The sequence below is a fragment of the Zophobas morio genome, unplaced genomic scaffold (assembly GCF_036711695.1).
Source record: "Zophobas morio isolate AGI-343-1 ecotype UQ-CSIRO unplaced genomic scaffold, CSIRO_AGI_Zmor_V1 ptg000007l, whole genome shotgun sequence".
In the NCBI taxonomy this organism is placed as follows: domain Eukaryota; kingdom Metazoa; phylum Arthropoda; class Insecta; order Coleoptera; family Tenebrionidae; genus Zophobas; species Zophobas morio.
Genome location: NW_026972112.1, coordinates 11451315 through 11471735, shown reverse-complemented (window position 1 = coordinate 11471735; position 20421 = coordinate 11451315). Strand labels below are relative to the sequence as shown.

At 36.7% G+C, this 20421-nt stretch overlaps 4 protein-coding genes across 8 annotated transcripts; 2 read left to right on the top strand and 2 right to left on the bottom strand.

Annotated features, from left to right (window-relative positions):
- The first annotated feature begins 220 nt into the window (after nt 1–220).
- LOC135124594 (probable aminopeptidase NPEPL1) lies at nt 221–6885 on the top strand. Of its 2 annotated transcripts, none has more exons than XM_064049774.1 (9): nt 221–407; nt 1500–1831; nt 2036–2177; nt 2230–2363; nt 2417–2641; nt 2690–2835; nt 2903–3059; nt 5734–6021; nt 6581–6885. In XM_064049774.1, exons 2-9 carry the CDS (start codon nt 1502–1504, stop codon nt 6719–6721), a joined length of 1563 nt encoding a protein of 520 aa, XP_063905844.1. In that variant the 5' UTR covers nt 221–407; nt 1500–1501; the 3' UTR covers nt 6722–6885. The 2 variants fall into 2 exon arrangements, with proteins under 2 accessions (XP_063905844.1, XP_063905845.1); XM_064049775.1 differs by lacking the exon at nt 221–407 and adding an exon at nt 692–710.
- Nucleotides 6717–12273, bottom strand: Scra (scraps). 3 transcript variants are annotated; one of them, XM_064049771.1, is made up of 16 exons: nt 12153–12273; nt 11820–12092; nt 11678–11762; nt 11448–11617; nt 10435–10644; nt 9840–10376; nt 9632–9764; nt 9365–9527; nt 9128–9224; nt 8804–8935; nt 8263–8683; nt 7809–8212; nt 7589–7759; nt 7338–7532; nt 7110–7282; nt 6717–7060 (listed from the first exon to the last, which is right to left on the bottom strand). In XM_064049771.1, exons 1-16 carry the CDS (start codon nt 12168–12170, stop codon nt 6961–6963), a joined length of 3282 nt encoding a protein of 1093 aa, XP_063905841.1. In that variant the 5' UTR covers nt 12171–12273; the 3' UTR covers nt 6717–6960. The 3 variants fall into 3 exon arrangements, with proteins under 3 accessions (XP_063905841.1, XP_063905840.1, XP_063905842.1); XM_064049770.1 differs by having other exon boundaries at nt 11678–12092; XM_064049772.1 differs by lacking the exons at nt 11448–11617; nt 11678–11762; nt 11820–12092.
- A 275-nt stretch (nt 12274–12548) lies between these two features.
- On the top strand, nt 12549–14206 carry LOC135124592 (zinc transporter 7-A). The gene is made up of 3 exons (XM_064049769.1): nt 12549–13034; nt 13090–13307; nt 13356–14206. Exons 1-3 carry the CDS (start codon nt 12848–12850, stop codon nt 13998–14000), a joined length of 1050 nt encoding a protein of 349 aa, XP_063905839.1. The 5' UTR covers nt 12549–12847; the 3' UTR covers nt 14001–14206.
- Nucleotides 14207–15088: 882 nt separating this feature from the next.
- Nucleotides 15089–20180, bottom strand: LOC135124591 (ribosome-binding protein 1). Of its 2 annotated transcripts, XM_064049767.1 has the most exons (15): nt 20047–20180; nt 19528–19737; nt 19068–19220; nt 17962–18123; nt 17679–17898; nt 17451–17596; nt 17040–17378; nt 16748–16942; nt 16495–16689; nt 16182–16445; nt 16048–16128; nt 15750–15977; nt 15578–15694; nt 15431–15532; nt 15089–15380 (listed from the first exon to the last, which is right to left on the bottom strand). In XM_064049767.1, the coding sequence occupies exons 2-15, from the start codon at nt 19732–19734 to the stop codon at nt 15354–15356; spliced, it is 2436 nt and encodes an 811-aa protein (XP_063905837.1). In that variant the 5' UTR covers nt 19735–19737; nt 20047–20180; the 3' UTR covers nt 15089–15353. The 2 variants fall into 2 exon arrangements, with proteins under 2 accessions (XP_063905837.1, XP_063905838.1); XM_064049768.1 differs by lacking the exon at nt 16048–16128.
- Between the last annotated feature and the right edge of the window lie 241 nt (nt 20181–20421).

Genomic DNA, 20421 nt, shown 5'->3' with positions numbered 1-20421 from the left:
CCGGCAGCCTTAAAAGTTGGGACCATGGGGACACAAATTAATTATAATATCATAAAAAGTTATTTATTTATACTAAATTAAACGTCTTTTGAGTTGTTTTGAACAATATTTCGACTGTTCGACTTTTTCGATACAAAATTATTATTGCCTATGTCATGCGATACCAGCGATACGCATAAAATATCCCCTCTATGCAAGGTTCCCTCTATGTATGTATGATTTCTATGGCGATACGAATCGACAACAACCGGATCCGTGGACAACAACTGTCATTCTGTCACTTCTGTCAGTGGTGATTCGTGATTTGTAATTTTTTTCTCTTGGCTTTTCATACGCAAAGTTGTGCTTCATTTATTGGGCAAAGGAAAAAAGAATGTAAAATCGGAATTTTCAACAAAAAGAATTGAGTAAGTAGCATTTCAAAATGAAACATTTTAACATCAATTCAACTGATCAACCCGATTTGGTCATTTTTCTGGTACTTGGATTATGTTTGTACTATTGCCTGAATTGCAGCAACAAAAATGTGTTGAAATTGTGAATATCCAGTCGGTGTTGTTAATTTCTTTGTGAAACTGATATTACCAGAGATTTTTTACTGTTTTTGCATTTCATCAACCTTGATCTTAATCTGAAGTAGCCACTGGAGAAGCACACGTGGAAAATTATTTTTCAGCCATCTAGTTGTATAGGTTTTTCCTACAGCTCCAGTGAGTCATGTTTTCTTTTAAATCTACATGTGTTTAATAATTGATTCATATGAAAATCATTTACCGCCTTGAGCTGTTGCAAGCAATGAAGTCTTTGGTTTTAAGCTTCTCATGGCATATATCCATCGAACTTAGTTTCAGTAAAAATTTCTTAATGTCCACGTGAGGCATAGTGAGTACTTCATAGCAGTGAATATTGTGGTTACAAACCATTTTGTATTGCGTTAATTCAGTTTGGGATGGTGAATTGTTAAGCACAATACGAGATAATGTTATCCATTTTTTTTTGTAGTTTATGATGTATGGGATATTTATCATGAATCTTAACAGAACAGCGTCCATGCAATGTATTTTCACTTTCAAGAAAATTTCTCAATATATTGATGTACAAAACACTAGTAAGGATAACATACAGATAAGACAAATATATTTTTTCAAGTACCTGATTTCAAAACGCCCTTTATGTTTGTAAAACCCCGTTCCTAAAATAGCAAATGACAATACCGTCTATTAATCTGTGTCAGTAATAATTTTGTAATAGATTATTTGACTTTAAAATAAAAACAAGGTTTAAACTTAAGTTTAAAAGTTCGCGCCTATTTTTATTTATGTTGTATAATACGAGTCACTTTCTTACGGGATCGCAGAAAATAGTATTTTTAGATTTGTTTTATCTCATAAGTTTTCCAACTAAATAATGTAATCGCGGTCTTATCTTCTGATAAGTGTTAAAACCAATTACTTCTAAAACATAACTAGTGCTGTTTCATTCGTTTTTTCAAATTCCAGAAATGACTACGAAACTAGTTTTTCGTAGCGGCTTAACCAAAACCGATCCGCATCAGAACCCCGTTGTGATCATTGGCCAAGTAAAGCACTTAAGCCAGTTGAAGTTTGAAGATATTAAAAACAAGCTAGAACCTAGAGTGACTGAAGATGTTTTCAAGGTTGCGGTTTCCAGCCTTCACCCGTCACCTACCGACAGCTGTTCGCTGTATCTGAATTTGGCAACGATGGCTGCGTTACCTGTGAAATGCAGCCGGCATAATACTCCTTCTCGGGCACATGCAGTTACTCGATTAGTACAAAGCTGCACTATTGGTGTCGACGAGAGCATTGTCGTAAGTACTTTTTTGGTTTGATATGATTTTATTGGATAGATAGTCCCTTAGAATTTTTGATGTGGTAATCCCCACCAAAAATTTTATGACGTCATCACAAAATTTTGCTATGTAAACAAATAAAATAATATGGTTTTTATTTTTTACCTTTAATAGATTTAAAAAATCAGAATTGATTAATTTATGCCTGTTTAACGTTGCCAGATGATTTGCGAACGAAGCGACGTGTACGCCAGCGCCTGTGCCATTGCTAGAGCATTTCCTTTATACAGCAAAAAGACGGGCTCCAGCAGCAGCGACAACTCCACAGTATCCGTCGAATTCATAATCGTGTCTTCAAATTCAGGTGAACATAAACCTCTTCCTTTCATGAGTAACCTCAAACCTACCCAAAATAGATAACGGAGACGTAAGCACCGAATTAACACCCGAGGAAGTGAAGGTCCTGGACGATGCTGCCTCCGGAGTGCGATTAGCCGCTCGCATTGTCGACACGCCGTGTAACCAGATGAACGTCGACCACTTCTTACAAGTAAATTAATCAAACAAGGAACATTCTCGATATTACGATATTGTTTTTTGCAGGAGGTGCAAGAAGTAGGACGCGCACTTAAAATCCAGCCGGTAATAATCAGAGGCGAAGAATTGGCGGAACAAGGTTTCGGTGGCATTTATGGGGTCGGAAAAGCGGCCGTGGTGCCACCAGCTCTTGCCGTTCTCAGCCATACCCCTCAAGGCGCCCACTCGACCATAGCGTGGGTCGGAAAAGGCATCGTTTACGACACGGGCGGTCTCAGCATCAAGGGAAAGGTGAAAACTTTGTCGTTGGGTTGTCGTGTTTTTATGTGAGAGTTTCAGACGGCAATGCCAGGAATGAAGAGGGACTGTGGAGGCGCCGCGGGGATCTTAGGGGCGTTTTATGCAGCCGTTAAAGCAAACTTTACCCAGAATTTGCATGCAGTGTTTTGTTTGGCAGAGAATGCGGTCGGTCCGAATGCTACAAAGTAAGTAATTCAGCGAACGCAGTGTTTTTTTTAAGACACCATAATGAATTCTGTCTTTTCTTGACAGACCCGACGATATACATACTCTTTACTCAGGACGTACGGTCGAAATAAATAATACTGATGCAGAAGGACGTCTCGTCCTGTCTGATGGCGTCTCCTACGCACAAAAAGAACTCAAAGCCAACGTAATTCTAGACATGGCGACTTTGACAGGAGCTCAGGTATGTACCTCGCATTTTTTATGTGTATAAGAAAAATTGGTCGAAAGGTGTTTCCGCTTCTGAAGTACAATGAAACATAGCCAGAATTTTCGAAAAATTATGAAATTTGATTTTGCGGATTTTATATTTTTTGAGAACCCCTATAAGTTGAAATAAACATACGTAAATATGTAATGCTAAAGTAAATGTAAAGAAGCATATTGCGCTTATGTTTCAAAATTTTTACTTTACAAAATTTTGTGATGACGTTAATCATCATTTTTGCAAGCACACGTATTTCAACTTGGGTTGGTGCAGTAATACAAATAACAACGCATTATATTCCCGTTCTCATTTACTTAGCCGTTTCACTAATTAAGTTTTTGTTAACTATATTTATGGGATAAGTGACGATTAAATTCAGTGATTATCACCCGCGACTGATTCCTCAGCAATTCACGCGTCTCCACCTAAATATAATCGTCACGTAGCCCGACAGAAATCCAGCTTGCAATTCTTGATTTAATCAATAATAATTGACTTATTCAGTCATTAATTTTTTTGAGGCACCTCGTATAAGCAAATCTAAAAAATTGGTCGAAAGCTATTTCGACAGAACTTCCCTCGCTTCTGAAGTACACCTTCTTAAAAAAAAGACAGTTGGGGGCCCCGAGAAGAATTAATATGCTTAAAAAAGACTTGGGGCCACCGAGAAGGTTTCGCTTTCTTTAAAAAAGATATTTGGGGCCCCCAAGAAGGTTTTCCATTTTTCAAAAAGACAGTTGGGACTCCCGAGAAGGGTTCATGTTCTTAAAAAAAAAAAAATGGCGCCCCCGAGAAGGTTTTACATTAATTTCAGAGGCTTTCACGGTCGGAGTCAGTACATGATCGTTTTCCGGGTTAGGACCGTGTTAATTGAGTTTTTGGGCTCAATGTTTCGCACACTTTCGTAAGTGGCATCTTCAGGAACAGGGTTAAAAATCAGGTGCTCTTTTGCCTTTTCCTAATTCTTAACCCTGCCCCTTAGAAAGTGTGCGAAACGTTGAGCCCAACATTTTAAAACATTAACAGGTTTTACATAAAAAAACAGTTGGGACCCCCAAGAAGGTTTTATATTTTTAAAAAAGACATTTGGGACCCCCGAGAAGGTTTTACATTTTTAAAAAAGACAGTTGGGCCCCCCGAGAAGGTTTTGCATTTTTAAAGAAGACAGTTGCGACCCCCCGAGAAGGTTTCACATTAAAAAAAATATATTTGGTGACCCCGAGAAGGTTTTACATTTTTAAAAAAGACAGTTGGGAGCCCCGAGAAGATTTAATATTCTTAAAAAAAGACACTTTGGGCCCCCGAGAAGGTTCCGCCTTCTTAAAAAATACTTTTGACAGTTGTGACTCCCGAGAAGGTTTCACATTAAAAAAAAGACATTTGGGGCCCCCGAGAAGGTTTTACCATTTTTAAAAAAGACAGTTGGGGCCCCCGAGCCCTTATAGGGTTAAAATCAGTTTTATCTTAACAAGTACTGGCCCTGCCACCCACGCTTTACTTTCTTAGAGGGTATGTCATTTGTCAAAATCAGTATTATCTTACCAACTACTAGCTCCATCCACCCACCTCTTATGTCATTTGCCAAAATCAGTCTTTTCTTACCAAGTACTAGCCCCCTATTTTCTCAGAGGATATGTCATTGGAGAAAACAGGGACGGGTGGGCGGTGCTAGTACTTGCTCAGATAAGACTGATTTTGGCAAATGCCATACCCTCTGAGAAAATTGAGGGCGGGTGGGCGGGGCTAGCACATATAAGATAAGACTGATTTTGGCACATGCCATGTTCTCTGAGAAAATAGAGAGTGGGTAAAGAAAGTTATATTACAATAATTATTCTATTCAGTTTTAAAAAAGGATTCACACACCATGAGTACAAGAGTATCTTAATTTATAAAATTAAAAAACTTTTAATTATAAATTTTAGAGATGACGTCATCAATTTTTTAGGGGGGATAAGCAAATACATTTTGATCAAAAATTTACATGCTTATGATAACTTTAAAACATCTCTAAGATTTCAAAGCATTCGGTTTTGAAGTTCCTGATTAAATTTAATTTTTTTGAGTCACCTGTATATGCAAATCCAAAAAATATGAATGGAATGATAAATTACAAGTATAGACTCATTATATATATTTTGTAAAATTTGGATAGGATTTATTTGGCAAAATTTTGAGCTGACGTCATCAGTTTTTTGGAGGGGATAAGTAAATATATTTTGATTAAAAATTTATCATGCTTATCATAACTTTAAAACATGTGCAAAATTTAAAAGCATTGGGTTTTGCAAATTCAAAATTAAATTGCAAAATGTTTTATAATTTTTTTTTTTCCAAAAATAACTCAATACGGAGTCATAAACTACATGTGTAGGACTATGTTGTTTTATACAATTTAAAACCCATTTACTATGTACAATTTTGAAGTGACGTCACCACATTATTAGTGGGGATGATTAGACAAATTTTGGTTAGCGTTTTACCATCTACATGATATGCCTAATATAAATACAAAATTTGACAACAATCGACCAGAAACGGGAGACCTAGAAGATGTCATGAAAGGTCGAGAGTGGGCCGACGGACTCGGATTACAATACTTCCTTCGCTTACGCTCGGGAAGTAAAAATAATCAAGTTTATTGTTTAAGGGTGTCGCCACCGGAAAGTACCATGCGGCACTATTGACCAACAACGAGGACTGGGAAAATATAGTCATGGAAGCTGGGTTAACTTCCGGAGATTTGGTGTTTCCGATACCGTATTGCCCGGAACTGCACTTTTCTGAATTTTCGTCCGCTGTAGCTGATATGAAGAACTCCGTCGCAGATCGTAGCAACGCTCAATCCAGCTGTGCCGGGTTGTTTATCGGAGCACATTTAGGGTTTGATTATCCTGGGATTTGGGTACACGTTGACATGGCAACACCAGTACATAGCGTAAGTACCTGTCATGTTTATAGACACTCAAGTAGCACTTGAGTTAATTACTCGATGATTACTCGTTTTACTTTGAATGTCTTTACCTATAGTATATTCAAGTGAAAGAGTCAGCAATAAGACGCGTGATCAGCGCGTGTTCAACTGTCTATTGGTCGACAAATTTGGGGGAGGGTTTTTTCCGAGCCAGGTTTACACTGTAGCGATATTTCGTTGCCGGTGCGTTTCATTGTTTACTCATCCCTTGCGTTGTGTCGTCCCCTTGCTTTCGTCGTTTGTGTTTTTGGTGGTTTTTATATTTGTAACCGCCATCATGTTGGATACATTATTTTGTCAAAATCAGAACGTGAAATTTCTCTACGGTGTAACACGGGCTACGCGCACTCGGCTCTAGGATGCATCATGCAGCTTTCATGTGATCAATGACTCTTTCATTTGAACAGATTTTACCAAAATTTTGAAATGGCGTCATCAAATTTTTAATGGGGATGAACATAGCAAATTTGCGTGGGTTCTACCATGTAGACGTTAACCTTAAAATACGTTTTGCTTTTGTTAGGGTGAAAGGGCAACTGGTTATGGCGTAGCTCTCTTGACAACTCTATTTGGCAAGTATTGCAAACAGCCTCTGCTTAAATCGATTGCTCCCGACCTAGATGTGAAAAACGAAAACGCTGCGAAGAAACAAAGAAAGGTTTAGTTTAAAATGATTTATTAATGTCTATAATATAGTCAATAAAACATTTATGGGTGAATTTGTGTCATATAGTTTACATTTAAGATTTTCATAAGGTGTGTAATGATTCAAAACTTAAGTTTCAAACCATTTTGTAAAACACTATATAAATAAATTTTTAAAACTTATATATACATAATGTTTAAATTTGATATAAAATACATAGATTAAAATTATATTAATATTATTACAACTTAAGCGACTTAGTCGCGACTTTTACGGCTCACATTAACACACAAAGCCGAATTTAATTTACTGCACCATTCCAACCGTTCTTCTTTTGTATCAGCCGACAAGAGATGCCTAAAAAACATCCATGAAACACCGAAAAGACACGAAAATCGTATTTTACCGTATGACGGTCCTCGGTCCTTTGCGCACTGTAATCAAACTGTCCTTATCGTGCGGAGAAGCCTGCCTTTCAGTTTCCAAGAGGAAAGTGTGTAATCTGGCACAAATATCGCGACTGACTGGTCCCACGTGTTGCGTTATTGATTCCGAGAGCTGAATGGAATTGATAGGTGGCTAAAAACATAGAAATTATTTAAAACTGATATGACACAACACATTTCAACAATACCGTATTTTTCTCGTCATCTGGATATTTCCAGTAGCTCAAAGTGTCGCCTCTGAGTAGGCACCATCTGCGATGCCAAGCTCCAAAACCTGACACATCTTCAAACATTGTCAGAAAACCACGGTGTTCGATTGTGGTAGCCATCTGACACGAAATGCACATTTCGACTGTGCCTTCCAGTGGACTCATGGAAGGTGTCTGCAACGAAAAAATCACTTTAGATGTTTTTATAATTAAGAAAAATAGAAGCATACATTATTTAAACTCCACTGTTTTTTATTAGTTGTGGCTGCAGAAAACACGACGTAACCCATTAAGGCGAAGGTAGGTGAACGCACGACTTGTGGGCCGGCCGGGGACTCCTTCACTGGTCGAATTAAACGAGAATCTTGCTTCGATTTTTTTGGTGTTAATTTTGCGCTCGGCTGAAAATAAAACAATGACAACGTACAATATAGTATAATAAATGTGTACCTTTTTGATGTGGTATTTGATGTCATGGGGAAGGATTTCCTCTTGAGCTTGGAGACAGTACACCTCCAAAGTTACAGTAAAGTCACTATAAACATCCCGCAGTGTTATCGTTCCCGGGACGCTTAGTTCTAACTCTGGATTTTTACTGCTGGAAGCCACAGTAGACACCAACTGTGTTGGCAAAACTTGCTCGTTGTATTTAATTAAACAAACGACATGATGTCCTTTGCCGCCCGCTGCAGCTAAGGCCGTCACGTACTTTTGTTTCAGCGGCAGCACAATCTTCGAGATGGTTAAGTCACCTTTTTGTAAGTAAACTTGTTCTACGCCTTTTCTTTGCGGCCGAATTGTTCGCTCGATTTCTAGTCGTTGTTTTTCATGCACTGCAGCTTGCCGACGATGCGCTGAAAGCCATAATAAATTATCGCGGTCATGAAGGCTCCAATTTTCTTACTTGCGAGTAGCAGCACTCGTTCCGCTTCCACTTGTTCAGTGGAACCCATGAATTCTAACGTAGAATTACACAAGTTGAGGGCTTGACTTGTCTGCGAAATGATGAGTTCTTGTTTTGCGATCTCAATTTTAAGCACGTTGATTTTCTTTTGAATTAACTCTTCTTCTTCGGGGTTGTTTTCTGGGGTTTCTTCCACTAGAGGTTGTCGCGAAATTTGTCGAATTGGTGTTGTGGAAGTTTGGGTTTGTTGTTTCCGATAAAAACTGACGGTGTGCGTTAAAGGTAAGATATTGTCGCCATCGACAACGTGCGTAGGAAGGTCTTTAGCGTCTTCTGTACGCATGGGAGTCTTTATGGGTGATTTAAATTGGGAAGGACTTTCTGACGGAAAATTTTTATAGTTGAAAGAGTACGAAGTTTCCTGAAATTTAAGCTTATTGTTTTATTATCTTACAAAATAGTGACAAATCCCAATAATATAACGAAATGTGTGGAAAAAAAAAAACAGTTGTTATTTTATGGAATAATTGTTTGGACTTACTAGAGGTGATTTTCTGCCTTGTTTGGGAGGCGAAGGGCCATCTGTATGCCCACTGTAAGCTAAAGCTTCGTCAATATAGTCATCCATGTCATCCAAAACGTCTGACAAGTCGCTACTATCGTCCACGATTTGCTAAAGGGTAACCAAGTTTCACTTATAAATTATATTTATATTATTATTATTATTACTACTATTCTGCTTTAACTTAAGCGTACTTACCCAAAATATACTAAGTAACACAATAAATTAAATTAAAAAAGCAATTTTTTGTGATAGTTCAGAGTAAGCATACCGCATGCGCCTCATTTTAGCTTAAACACTTACGTTTTTTTGCGAACTTTGATTCTTGCACACAGCTCGAAGAATATCTCGCCCAAAGCTGGTGTTTGCATCATCAGATTCAGCAAAACTGTTCTCAAAGCTAAATCAAATACAAAGGGAAGAAATAGAGTTATGAAATAAAATAGTGTCTATTATATAATGTTACAACAAAACAGTTCCATAATACTTATTTACGAAAGACATAGGACAAATAATATCCAGTCTATAATTTTATCGCACCTGCTATTATCGTTTGGTGTTGTCGACCTCGTTTCGTTTTCAGTCTCAGTCACTGATTCAATATCCGTTAAGCTCGGATATAGTCTTCCGGCTTTCTGCGGCGAGACTTTGATGCGTTTGACATCGTTGAGGACGGCAGCTACTTTAGGACTATCCGATTTGCCTAGAAAAATTTACTGCCTAAGAAGCTTTAAATACAACGTCAGGGAAGTGATCAGGAGAAAAGTAATTCTACAATGATTATGGTTATAAATTCAAAAAACTTACTACATCTCTTATTGCCGCTACTTCTCCTTTCTTCTTTTGAAGGAACAACAGTGATCACTTCTGAAGGTGTTTTTTCTATCATGGCAGTTTCTTCAGTAGCGTTGTCATCATACTCGGTTTCTTCTGTTATTACCTAAGTAGAAAACAATTAACGGTGACCAAACAAAACAAAAAAATCCAAAATAAGACAAAAGAAATAAAAACTTACCTCAACAGGTTTGTGAAACCTATTCAGCAGCATATCCATTTCTTGTTTCCTTTGCGCTTGTACGTTCTTCTCGATTTGCTGTTGTGAAATGGTACTTTTGTTTTCAAACAACGCAGCAACTTTATTCGCAATCCCTCCGGCCTTCAAAGAAACCGATTCTTGATTAACGGGAGTTTGTGAGACGCTTTTCTTCACGTTTTTCTCTTTAGCTGAATCAGGCTTAGCTTGCGGTGTTGGCATCGCAAAGGCGGCTTTCGGTATCAGCGGAGTTCCTTTATTTTTTTCAAACAATGCTTTCCTTTCGGACACGGACATCAAAGCGGGGTCTTTCGTAGGGGTGTTTTGGGGCGACTCGAAACGAGCAGCCTTATCAGCGATGAGATTTGTGCGTGACGGAGCCTTTTGTTTCAGGGGTGGAATTTTCGTTTGTTCACAGTCTCTTTTGCCTTTTTCGTCCATATTCTCCTTTTCTCTTTTAGGGTCGTATTTGTAAATTAGGCGGGTGCTGGATTCTGTGCGACTAAAACCTTGTGATTCCTGTCAATGAAGTTTTGTCTTGTGTAATTTGGTAACATAGAAAAGATATCGGAATTACCAAAGAATCGAGCACTTTTTTGTCCCATTGGAATTTACCATCTCGTTTGGAGGGTTCTGCAGGTACGGGAGGTGGAACTGGGCTGTTGAATTTAGCTGATGGTTTCGACGGACTTGGTTGGGATGGTTGGGGTGCTGGAGGTTTCGGTGCCGGCGGTTTTCTTGACTTTTTGGTCATAGCTGATGGTTTTTCAGCTGTGTCTTTGCGTATCTGGATTACGTTAACTTTATGAGTATAGTTTACATAAAAAAACTGTCTTAAAGAATTTAGATAGTACTTCCCTCGCCCTCTGACGTATTTTGTTAAAAATAGTTGATTTCGTTTAAAATGTTTTTCAGATTTAATTTTTTTACGATAATCCCATAATATATTATTATTAAACCACAAATAAAGGAGCAGTCATAAATTTTTTGGAAGGGATATACAGATGAATTTTGACTAACGTGTATAACATTTCAGAGCAATCAGTTTTGTAGTTTTTACATTAAATTTTAAAATTCAATGAATAATGTTAAAAATATGAGTGACTCACAGATATAGAGCCATATTTTGTACGCTTTAAACAGGACTTCTGTAGCAAAATAGACAACCGACAGACAGACCGATGATTAACAGACGAAAATGGAAGACCTACTTTTTCATCATATAGGAACTATGAAAAGTTGTGTAATTTTAGTAAATAAACTACTTATTAATGCAAAAACAAAAGTGCTAATCTGTCTGTTTTTTGCAGGAAGTAAAGTTAATGCAATTCATAATCAGTTAAAATTATTATGTAAAAAAATACTGCCCTAAAAGTTCTATAAGTTGGAGCTGACAATGCCTAAAACACCAATGTTGCCAACTATTACAAACGCATTGATTAACGAAAAAATTGGAACACAAGTGCAACAAATTATACACATTATTAGCACTTATAGAAGCCTCACTTTGAGGGCAGTTATGAACAGGGTGCTCCCAAAATTTCCAAAACTCAAAATATTAAAACTTAATTGTTGTCACAGGCAACTTACACTAGTCAAATCATCTTCATACTCAGTAAAATTTTGTGCCAAATCAGCCAGTTTACTCAGTCCTCTTTTTGTTTTTGTACTAGCTGGTGTACAACCTTTTGGGGACGTTTCAGCATAAAATTTAGCTTCAGTCTGGTGAATTGGAGATGAAATATCAGCATCCTCTCCCCCTATTTTCAAGTAAAAAAAAGTAAAATATTTAAACAAAACGTTCTATTTTCATAATTCACCTGCATACAACTTCCCCAATCTATCCAGCCTATTCTTTGCATTTGTTCGAAGACCACCCTGATTTTTTTCAGTCTGACTACTATCCTGAGAATTATCCTCCTCAATTTGAACCTCAACACGTACATTGTCCGCAGAACTTACTTTAATTTCCATATTGAAATCATCGTTTTGTATGTTAAGCGTTTTGTGAGACGAGAAATCCGACGAAACGAGCGTTGTGGGGCTTTGATGAGCGATTTTTGTAATGTTCCCGTCTGAATTACTTTTGTGATTGTGAATTAACTTATTTGGGCTTTCGGAATTTAAATTTGTTTGCGAGAGGGCAACTCTTTTACTAGAAAAACTGTTCCCACTCCCCTCACCGTTGTAGTTTTCCAAAAGTTTTTGCCGCTCCCTAGCCCTTGATAAGAGGCTCTTGGAATTGTGAAACATTGTAAATTAATACGGATTTTGATAACAAAATGTGCAGCTTACCTCGGTAAATGAATCCATGTTCGAATTTTTAAAAACAACAAATAAAATATACACAGTAAGTACAAAATATCACGGACTCTTTCTTGTCTTGTTCATAACATAACCGTTACAATTGTTGACGGACTTTTGAAAATTGAGTTTGAAAAATAGTTCACGTAGCTACCACCAGGAGGCGCTTATATTCTCGCCGTTATAGAGTCCCTGTAGAGACTACAGGGACTCTACGCCGTTATGTTAATTACAAATTCGTATTTAAAAAATATATCTTGTGAATAAAATTTAAATTAACGAATTGTACAGTAATTTAAAACGTTGTTTTTCTAGATATATAGATAAATTATTAAATAATAATATTATTTATCGATAGAGACTACTTGACGGAGATTGGCCGGCCTGTCTGTCACTCGTGTCAGTCACTTATGTCTGAAAATGTGTGTATGTGTCAAGTGCCAGACATGAATTATCTCTTACCACATTTTCCGGCGTTGTAGAAAAGTCCGCAATAAGTGCTTTTGTCTGGCAAACGAAAAGTGTCTTGAATGGTATGGTTTCCGGTTTTAGCATATTTTGTTTACCCAAAATCTAAAAATGTTGGTTGTGCACATATCAAATTCAACGTTTCTGTAAGAAACACGTAAGCATTTTTTGGAAAATGACCAGCCCTTTCTTGGAAGCCCTGATTGAATAAAACCATCATGCTGCCACTATCTCACAAAGATACCCTCCATCGGAGCTTTGGTTCCCGTATCAAGGAGAAGATCCATGGATGGATGAGACTGATTTTTTCGGATCGTAACTCGCGTAACTTGTTCCTGTTCTTGATTCTAAACTTGTCGTTTGCGTTCGTGGAACTAGTATATGGCGTGTGGTCCAATAGTTTGGGTAAAAATAATTTTCGCACTAAAGTAGAAACAAAATTAACTAATTTTTGTTGTAGGTTTGATTTCGGACTCTTTTCACATGTTCTTTGACTGCACAGGCCTGCTAGCTGGTTTAGCGGCCTCTGTAATAACAAAATGGAAAGCAAACGAGAAGTATTCGTATGGTTACGTCCGCGCTGAGGTACTCGCTGGGTTCGTCAACGGCCTTTTTCTCCTCTTCATTTCATTCTTTATAATGTCAGAGGCTGTAGAACGTGCAATTGAACCACCTGAGGTAATAATACTCCGCATAATAAACCCCATATAAATTACCTTCTCTTAGGTTAAACATGAACGTTTATTCGTCATTTCGGTCCTTGGACTCTTAGTCAACTTGGTGGGTATATATGCCTTCCAGCACGGCCACGGGCACTCTCACGGCGGTAGCCACGGCCACTCCCATGGATCTGGACATGGGCATTCCCACAACTCCCATGGTCACTCTCATGACTACACCCTGGACATGGATATTTCCAGCAGCGGCAATTCTCAAATAATGAAAGGAGTCTTCCTACATATACTAGCTGACACCTTAGGGAGTGTCGGTGTGATTGTTTCGGCTGTGCTAATGCAGATGTTTGGATGGTTAATCGCTGATCCAATTTGTTCAATGTTTATAGCGATTTTGATTGCGCTCAGTGTTTTAGCGTTAATTAAAGATTCTGTTTTAATCTTAATGCAGAGACAACCGCATGCCTTAGATAATGTTCTCCCACAGTGCTATCAGAAGGTTGTTAGTCTGGCTGGTGTGTATTCAGTGCAGGAACCACATTTCTGGACGCTTTGTAGTGATGTCTATGTTGGTGCTTTGAAATTAGAAGTATCAAAAAATGTCGATCCAAAGTATGTTATTTCTCATACGCAGATGATTTTTGCTTCTGTGGGGGTTAGGCAAATTTATGTTCAATTGGATTATACACCAATGTGATGTTTGTTGAATAGATAATTTTTTATGAGAGAGGAACATTCCATGCCATCATGAAGATTTTGTATATAGTGGGATATGGCATTTGCAACTAATGACTTTTTACAGTTTTTATTGAAAACTAATTTTATATTATTTGTGTATATTAAATTTCGCTGTAAGTACCAATATGTTAATTTACCCGCCCATCATTAAACTTGGTAATAGTACTTATTTTGTTTTATAGTGTTTAGTATCTGCGCATGGTCAAAAAAGGTGTCCAAGTATGCAATGAATGTGGGAGACACTAGAGACCTTTAAGATATCAAATGAATGTGTGAACTGATTCATGTGTTCAGAATGTTCGCTATTACTGCAAAAGATGCACATTTAGTTGAACTAAAATTTGTAGAACACCCACGCGCTGACAGCTACATTAAAATATTTAGCCCCATGAAAAATTAAACTAATTTTTATAGCAAAATACGCTGTTAACATTAAGCAGGCTTGTTCGTCTAAACAACTTGATCATTTTTTTTCTTATGAATACATGATTGTATAGTGGACCAAAAGCTATAAGGTTATATGGCCATCATAAAATCATCCCATTGTGTCGAAGTTAAGTTGTTTACAATAGAAAAGGTTTTAGGGTCGTAAATAACGTGTCCAATGGCGCTCGACCGGCTGTTGTGGTTTCGTTCAGGGGCGACTTTCACTAAATATGTAAATCCACCACTCCATTATTTCTTTACTACCTGCAGCCGCTGAGGGTTCCGAAATCACCACTCGCTTTGAAAGCCGGCCCTGTTAAATATGAGCAAGAAATGTTGAGAAGAGAAGACGATTTATTGCCAACCGGGTAAGCTTAGTGCGAACCACACAAAGGGGGTACTTATTTGCGGTCAACTACTTTTATAATGGTCATATAACCTTATACCTTTTGGACTAGCATATAACGACATACTTTCATGTAATGCTTCAGGATCTAAATATATCAAGGTCGTTTAGTAAACTTTGTGGGAACGCAGTAATGCGGTCTTTTTCAGGACACTGGACATGATATTGCAACAGAGGTTATTTTTAAGGGCAGCTTTTTTTGTATGAAAACTTGCGACTGAAAATCTCGTTTTATTAAAAATATGGTGTACTAGAATAGTAAAGTATGAATTTACAAATTTATTGCACACATAATGCGAGGAATGACTTAGCAAAATTACACAAAAACAAATGCCTACCACAAAATAATGAATAATAAGTTAAAAAAAAATCGTACATAGTATTGTTCAAATTGCTATTCTTTTAAAATTTTCATGGAAGCAAATTTACAAATTTTCGATTTCCTCTTCCATTTGATGAGTTCTACGCTTAGCTCCTACATCAGTGTTCACTACTAGAAATTTGAGTCTGTAACAACTAAGTCAGTTACGTATAAATACAAAAACAATTTTACTTACATGACCGTTACTGTTGCATTGCTGGAACTCTGCAATCACTCTTTTTTTATCCTCTTGTTCCTTTTTCAATTCAACTTCCAACCTCGACAGTTTTTCATGCAACTAAGCAAACATTATAATCACAATTTTATCATAAATTGTAATTACCTCTTGTTTGTGACGTTCTTTCACCGCCTCTAACTCATCCGCCTTTGCAGATAGTTGCATTCTCCAATTAATCTCTTCTTGTTCAATATGTTTTTGAAGTTTGTTCAACATTTTTTCCTTAAAACGAATAAAAATATAGCAAACTATTTAAAAGAGTACAAATACAACTCACCGTACTATCTATAACATTTTCATAGTGTTGTAGTTGCACCTTAAGTTGTTGTGCGTCTTGATCGTCGTCACTTTTCGAACTTTCTTGCCTCAAGTTACTTAAGTAGTTCCTAATGAAAGTTTCACCTTTAGTCTTGAATAGTTCTGGGTTGTTGATTTCTTCATCTTTGAGTTCAGGAAATAGTCTCTGGATGAACTCCCTTTCGATGTCTTGCTCAGACTTGGTTTTCTGCGCAAAAAATACAATTGGCATTTTTGAAAAAACCAGCAAATTGGAAAGTGATGAGTAAAAAACTTACAGCATTAGGTGCGCTAGTTTTTATTCTACATTCAGCAGCATTTAACGCCTCCATAACTTTCCAATTTCTTTGCCTCAATTCCTAACGAACATGAAAAGTTAAATAACAATTCCTACTCAAATACAACAACTTACGTTATTTTTGGATTTTTGTTCTTCTAACTTTATTTTCTCTTCGTTGAATTTAAGTTTTAGTTCCTCTATTTCTTTCTCTAGTTTTTCAGTTAATGCAGTCGCTGTTTTTAATTCTTTCTCTTTTTGTATCTTAACTGATACCAGTTCGTCGTGAAGACCCAAAAGTTCCACTTCGTGTTGTTTATTTTCTTGTAAAGCGCCGTTCATGTGCGTGACTTTCATTTGTGCAGTTTCTTCTTGGGCTTGCCGTAAATCGCTGGTAAGCTAAACACACACAGATAAAACGTAAAACTCACGATTCAATTTTACATACTTGAGTAATTATCTTGTTGGAGTCGTCCGTCTGTTTTTGTAAATCATCCAAATGCTGCTTCAAATTGTGTTCCAGTTTTCGGATTTCTTCATTCTGTTGTTGGATGACGGAATTCAAGTGAGACACTTCTGCTTTGAGATCATTTTCGCGATTTAATATGGTTTCTACGTCGTGCTCTGCTTTGACGCGGCTTTCCTGAAATTATAATTTACTGTAAAAAATACTTTGTATACCGTCAGATCGAAAACTGAACCTCCAACTGTCGGTTGCGATCAGACTTTTGCTCCAGTTCTTTTTGGAAACTATTCAACTGGAGAATGAGACTTTGATTTCGTTCCTTTTCACCCATATTTTCTTCCGTGAAATGCGCCAGTTCCATTTGCAATTGATTATTGATTGAAGATAGTTCTTGAACCTCGCCTTGCAATTGCGAAATTATAACTTCAGACTAGCAATGAAAAGCACGTGTGAGTTTCATTGTTAAACAAAAACGTACACAACAGAAATATAAAAGTAAACAAAATTTATTTGGAAGTATGTTTTACCTCTTGCGCCTGATTTAATCTCATTTCAATCTGTTGTCTCTGCATCTGCAGTGCCGCATGTTCCTCCCTCAAAGTATGATACTTGATGACTTCTTCCTTAACCTGCGCTTGAAGTTGTTGGATCTGTTGGTGATTCCTGTTAGCGTCTAGTTGTTTTGAGTGCATCAATTCCTCCATGCTTCTGATTTTCTGGAGTAACGTACTCTTTTCGTTCTGGTGCTCTGATCGAAGTTCTTTGAGTTTCGCCTGAGCGTTTGCAACAGCTTGCTGTTCTTCAGCTAGTAATTTTTCTTTTTCGGCGAGTTGCTTCTTCAACTTTTGAACCGGATCCGATTTGCCCTGTCATTTAAATAACGTGGAAAAACAAGAGGTTATTGATTTTGACAGTATAATTCACACTACAACAGTTACCTCACTCCATTCGTCGATGACGGCAGGAGCCTCATGCTGCTTGTTCAGTAAGAGATCAATAAGTATCTGAACCTCAGAGCGAGACAATTCAGCTTTACGCACCAAGTTAAGAAGGATGCTCATATTAGGTCCGTTGGTGTCTCCAGCTGTGTAAAAAAAACAAATATATGCTGTTAAACCATAAAGAAAAACAGACAACTAACAAATAAATAAATTCAAGATTATTACCTAGTTGTTGTATAGTGTTCAATTCGCTTTTCTTTTTCTTCTTCTCTTTTCCAACATTGGGGACAACACTATTTACTGTTGGAGGTATTGTAGATGGCGCTTCTTCTTTTGGAGCTGGAGGTGGATCTCTTTCAGGCTGCTTTTTGCTATTTTGTTTTTGTGAGGTGACATCAGCAGAAGAAACGGTTTTTTCGGTTTCTTCTTTAACGGTCTCTTCACCCTGGAAAACATAAAAGTTTTATTTTGTTCCAAATTTATACGTCATAGACATTTTCTGACTTACGCTGATTGAACGGAACAACTCGAAGTCGTCTTTAGGATGCAATTCTTCAAAATGATTTGCCGGACACGTAACGCTGTCAGTGTTAACGAGTTTTTCGACGTCATTTTCGGAATTTTCCTTGTTGATTAAAATAGGACGGACTTTATCCTTCTTCGGTTGTTTCTGAAATTGTTATTGAAGAAAGGACTTTTAGAATATTTAAAAACTAGAAACTACTCAATAAAATTTAACTACAACAAAAAATGTTTGGTTTCTTAAACACAAATTCCTTCGTCCCCAAAACACAATCAATTCAGGAACATTATCAGAACATAATTTACGAATTTCATGGAAATTAAATAGACAGTTTTGAAAAATGAATTGGTTCTTTATTTTTAGACATCTGCAAATAATCCCAAAAATCACATTACTAAAACACCAGTAAGACTCCAGTTCAATGCAAATTTTTCAAGAAACATTTATTTAATCATATTTGAGATGATGTAATCAATTTATCTAAGGGCAATTGATATACAAAAATGTATTAATGTTCTATAACAACTAAAACAATGTTCGCTGAGTGTTTTATCAAAAATTTTAAACAAGTCCAGTGTCTACGATAAATCGCACTATTTGATTGTGCATTTTTTTATGATAACATACAGGTGTTAAAATGAATATAGCCGTGGATTATTAAAATCCAACTAATGGGCCAAGCAATACGTTTTCAAATCAGATTCTCTTAACGAAATTCTGACACGACTTTATGAGTGGAACGGAAAAATCAATCAGTTTTAGGAAGTTCATTTCGGAAAAATTGGATAGGTTGCTTTTGATTTAATGCATTCATTAAATTGTTTGGGACATCTGGTATAAATGATCATAAAATCAAACAGATTCATATCTAAACTATACACAGACGTGAGTTTAACCACAATTCAATGTGGTAAAAATTTTAAGGTTAGGTTAACACCATTGTAGTGTCACTTACGTCAAGTTCACAGTATACGTCACTTATGCACACTTGTCATTCTGTTTTGACAAATCAAGTTTTGTCTGCAATTTTACAGTCCCCAACATTCTTTTCAAAATTGATATAATAGCAAAATACATAAAATTACACAAACCTTGTTTACTACAGTTTTGGTGGAAACATCTTCAGTATCTTCTTTAAATTCAACATGAGGCTTCTTCTGACTGTCCACGTTTTTCTGATTTGATTCCACTTGCTCAACAACTTCTTTTACAACTTCAGTTTCTTGGGGCGACTTTTCTTTAGGCTGCAAAAACACGGCAACTTAAAAAAAGCCACAAAATATACACTCAAATGCGTTTTCACTTGTTAAAAAAAGGAGGTACATTTATTTACTTTTAAGAGGTGACAGTTCTGGAATTGAAAATATCGCAATTAATTATCCACAAACTCTGCAGTTCTGGAGTGTTGCTTTAAATTCGCTCTTCAACAACCTTGATCAAAATAGAATGTAATTTTTATCAAAAATCAACACTTTGTTACTATGTCACTTAATGAAAGTCAACAAAACCTATAGTGCAGTAGTATTAAATCTAGTCAACTTTAGTACATACCACTGATTGCACTTTCTTTGATAGTTTCTTGCTCTTCTTCTCTTTCAGTTTTGGTTTAATACCTAATAGAATATGAGTCTGCTGTCTTTGTTCGGCCAAGGCTTCTTCGTAACTTTTCTCCTTAATTCCAAACTTGTAGATGAATATCAGAACAACACTCGCAAGAGAAAAAAGTGAAACAAAAATAAATGGAATCTGAATATCCATTTTCTAAACAGAAGGAAACATTTATTTAGTTATTATTCGTATAAAAAAAAAATCGTTCATTTAGTCGAGATGGTTCGCCGATTACATTGCGGTTTGTAAAATTATAAAACAACGCAAAAATAAATATCGTAGGTGCGAAAATGAGGCAGAAAGATAAACATTTCCAGAAAACATGTACAGAAAATTAAAATTAAAGTTCTCAGGGGCCACGTAGCAACATTGTTAACAATAATGGGCGTAGTAACCGGTGATCATCTGATTTCTACGTTTATAAAAAGTAATGCTGTGGAAACGCATATAATTGACGCTTACCAAGTGAATACTGACGATTAATTTAATTACCAAAATACAGATAAACGACTGTAGACAAAACACAAAATTAAAACGTAAATATCAATATTTCGCACACACACTACACACCACTGTCTATTGCATATGTATTTTGTCGGTATGTCGAGCAGTGTTGCCAGGTGAACGTTGCATATTTCCCCCAAACTTTTACAAATTCCCCCAAGAAAGTTTCAAATAATGCATATTGTCAAGACAATTTTATCTTGTACATTTTTTAAAACCTTCTTAACTACATTATTACTGCCACCCATGGACTCTATTCCATTTATTATTATATATTATTGTATTTATTACATTCCTTGTACCGCCAAAAAAGACGCAAAAAAGTGTCACATT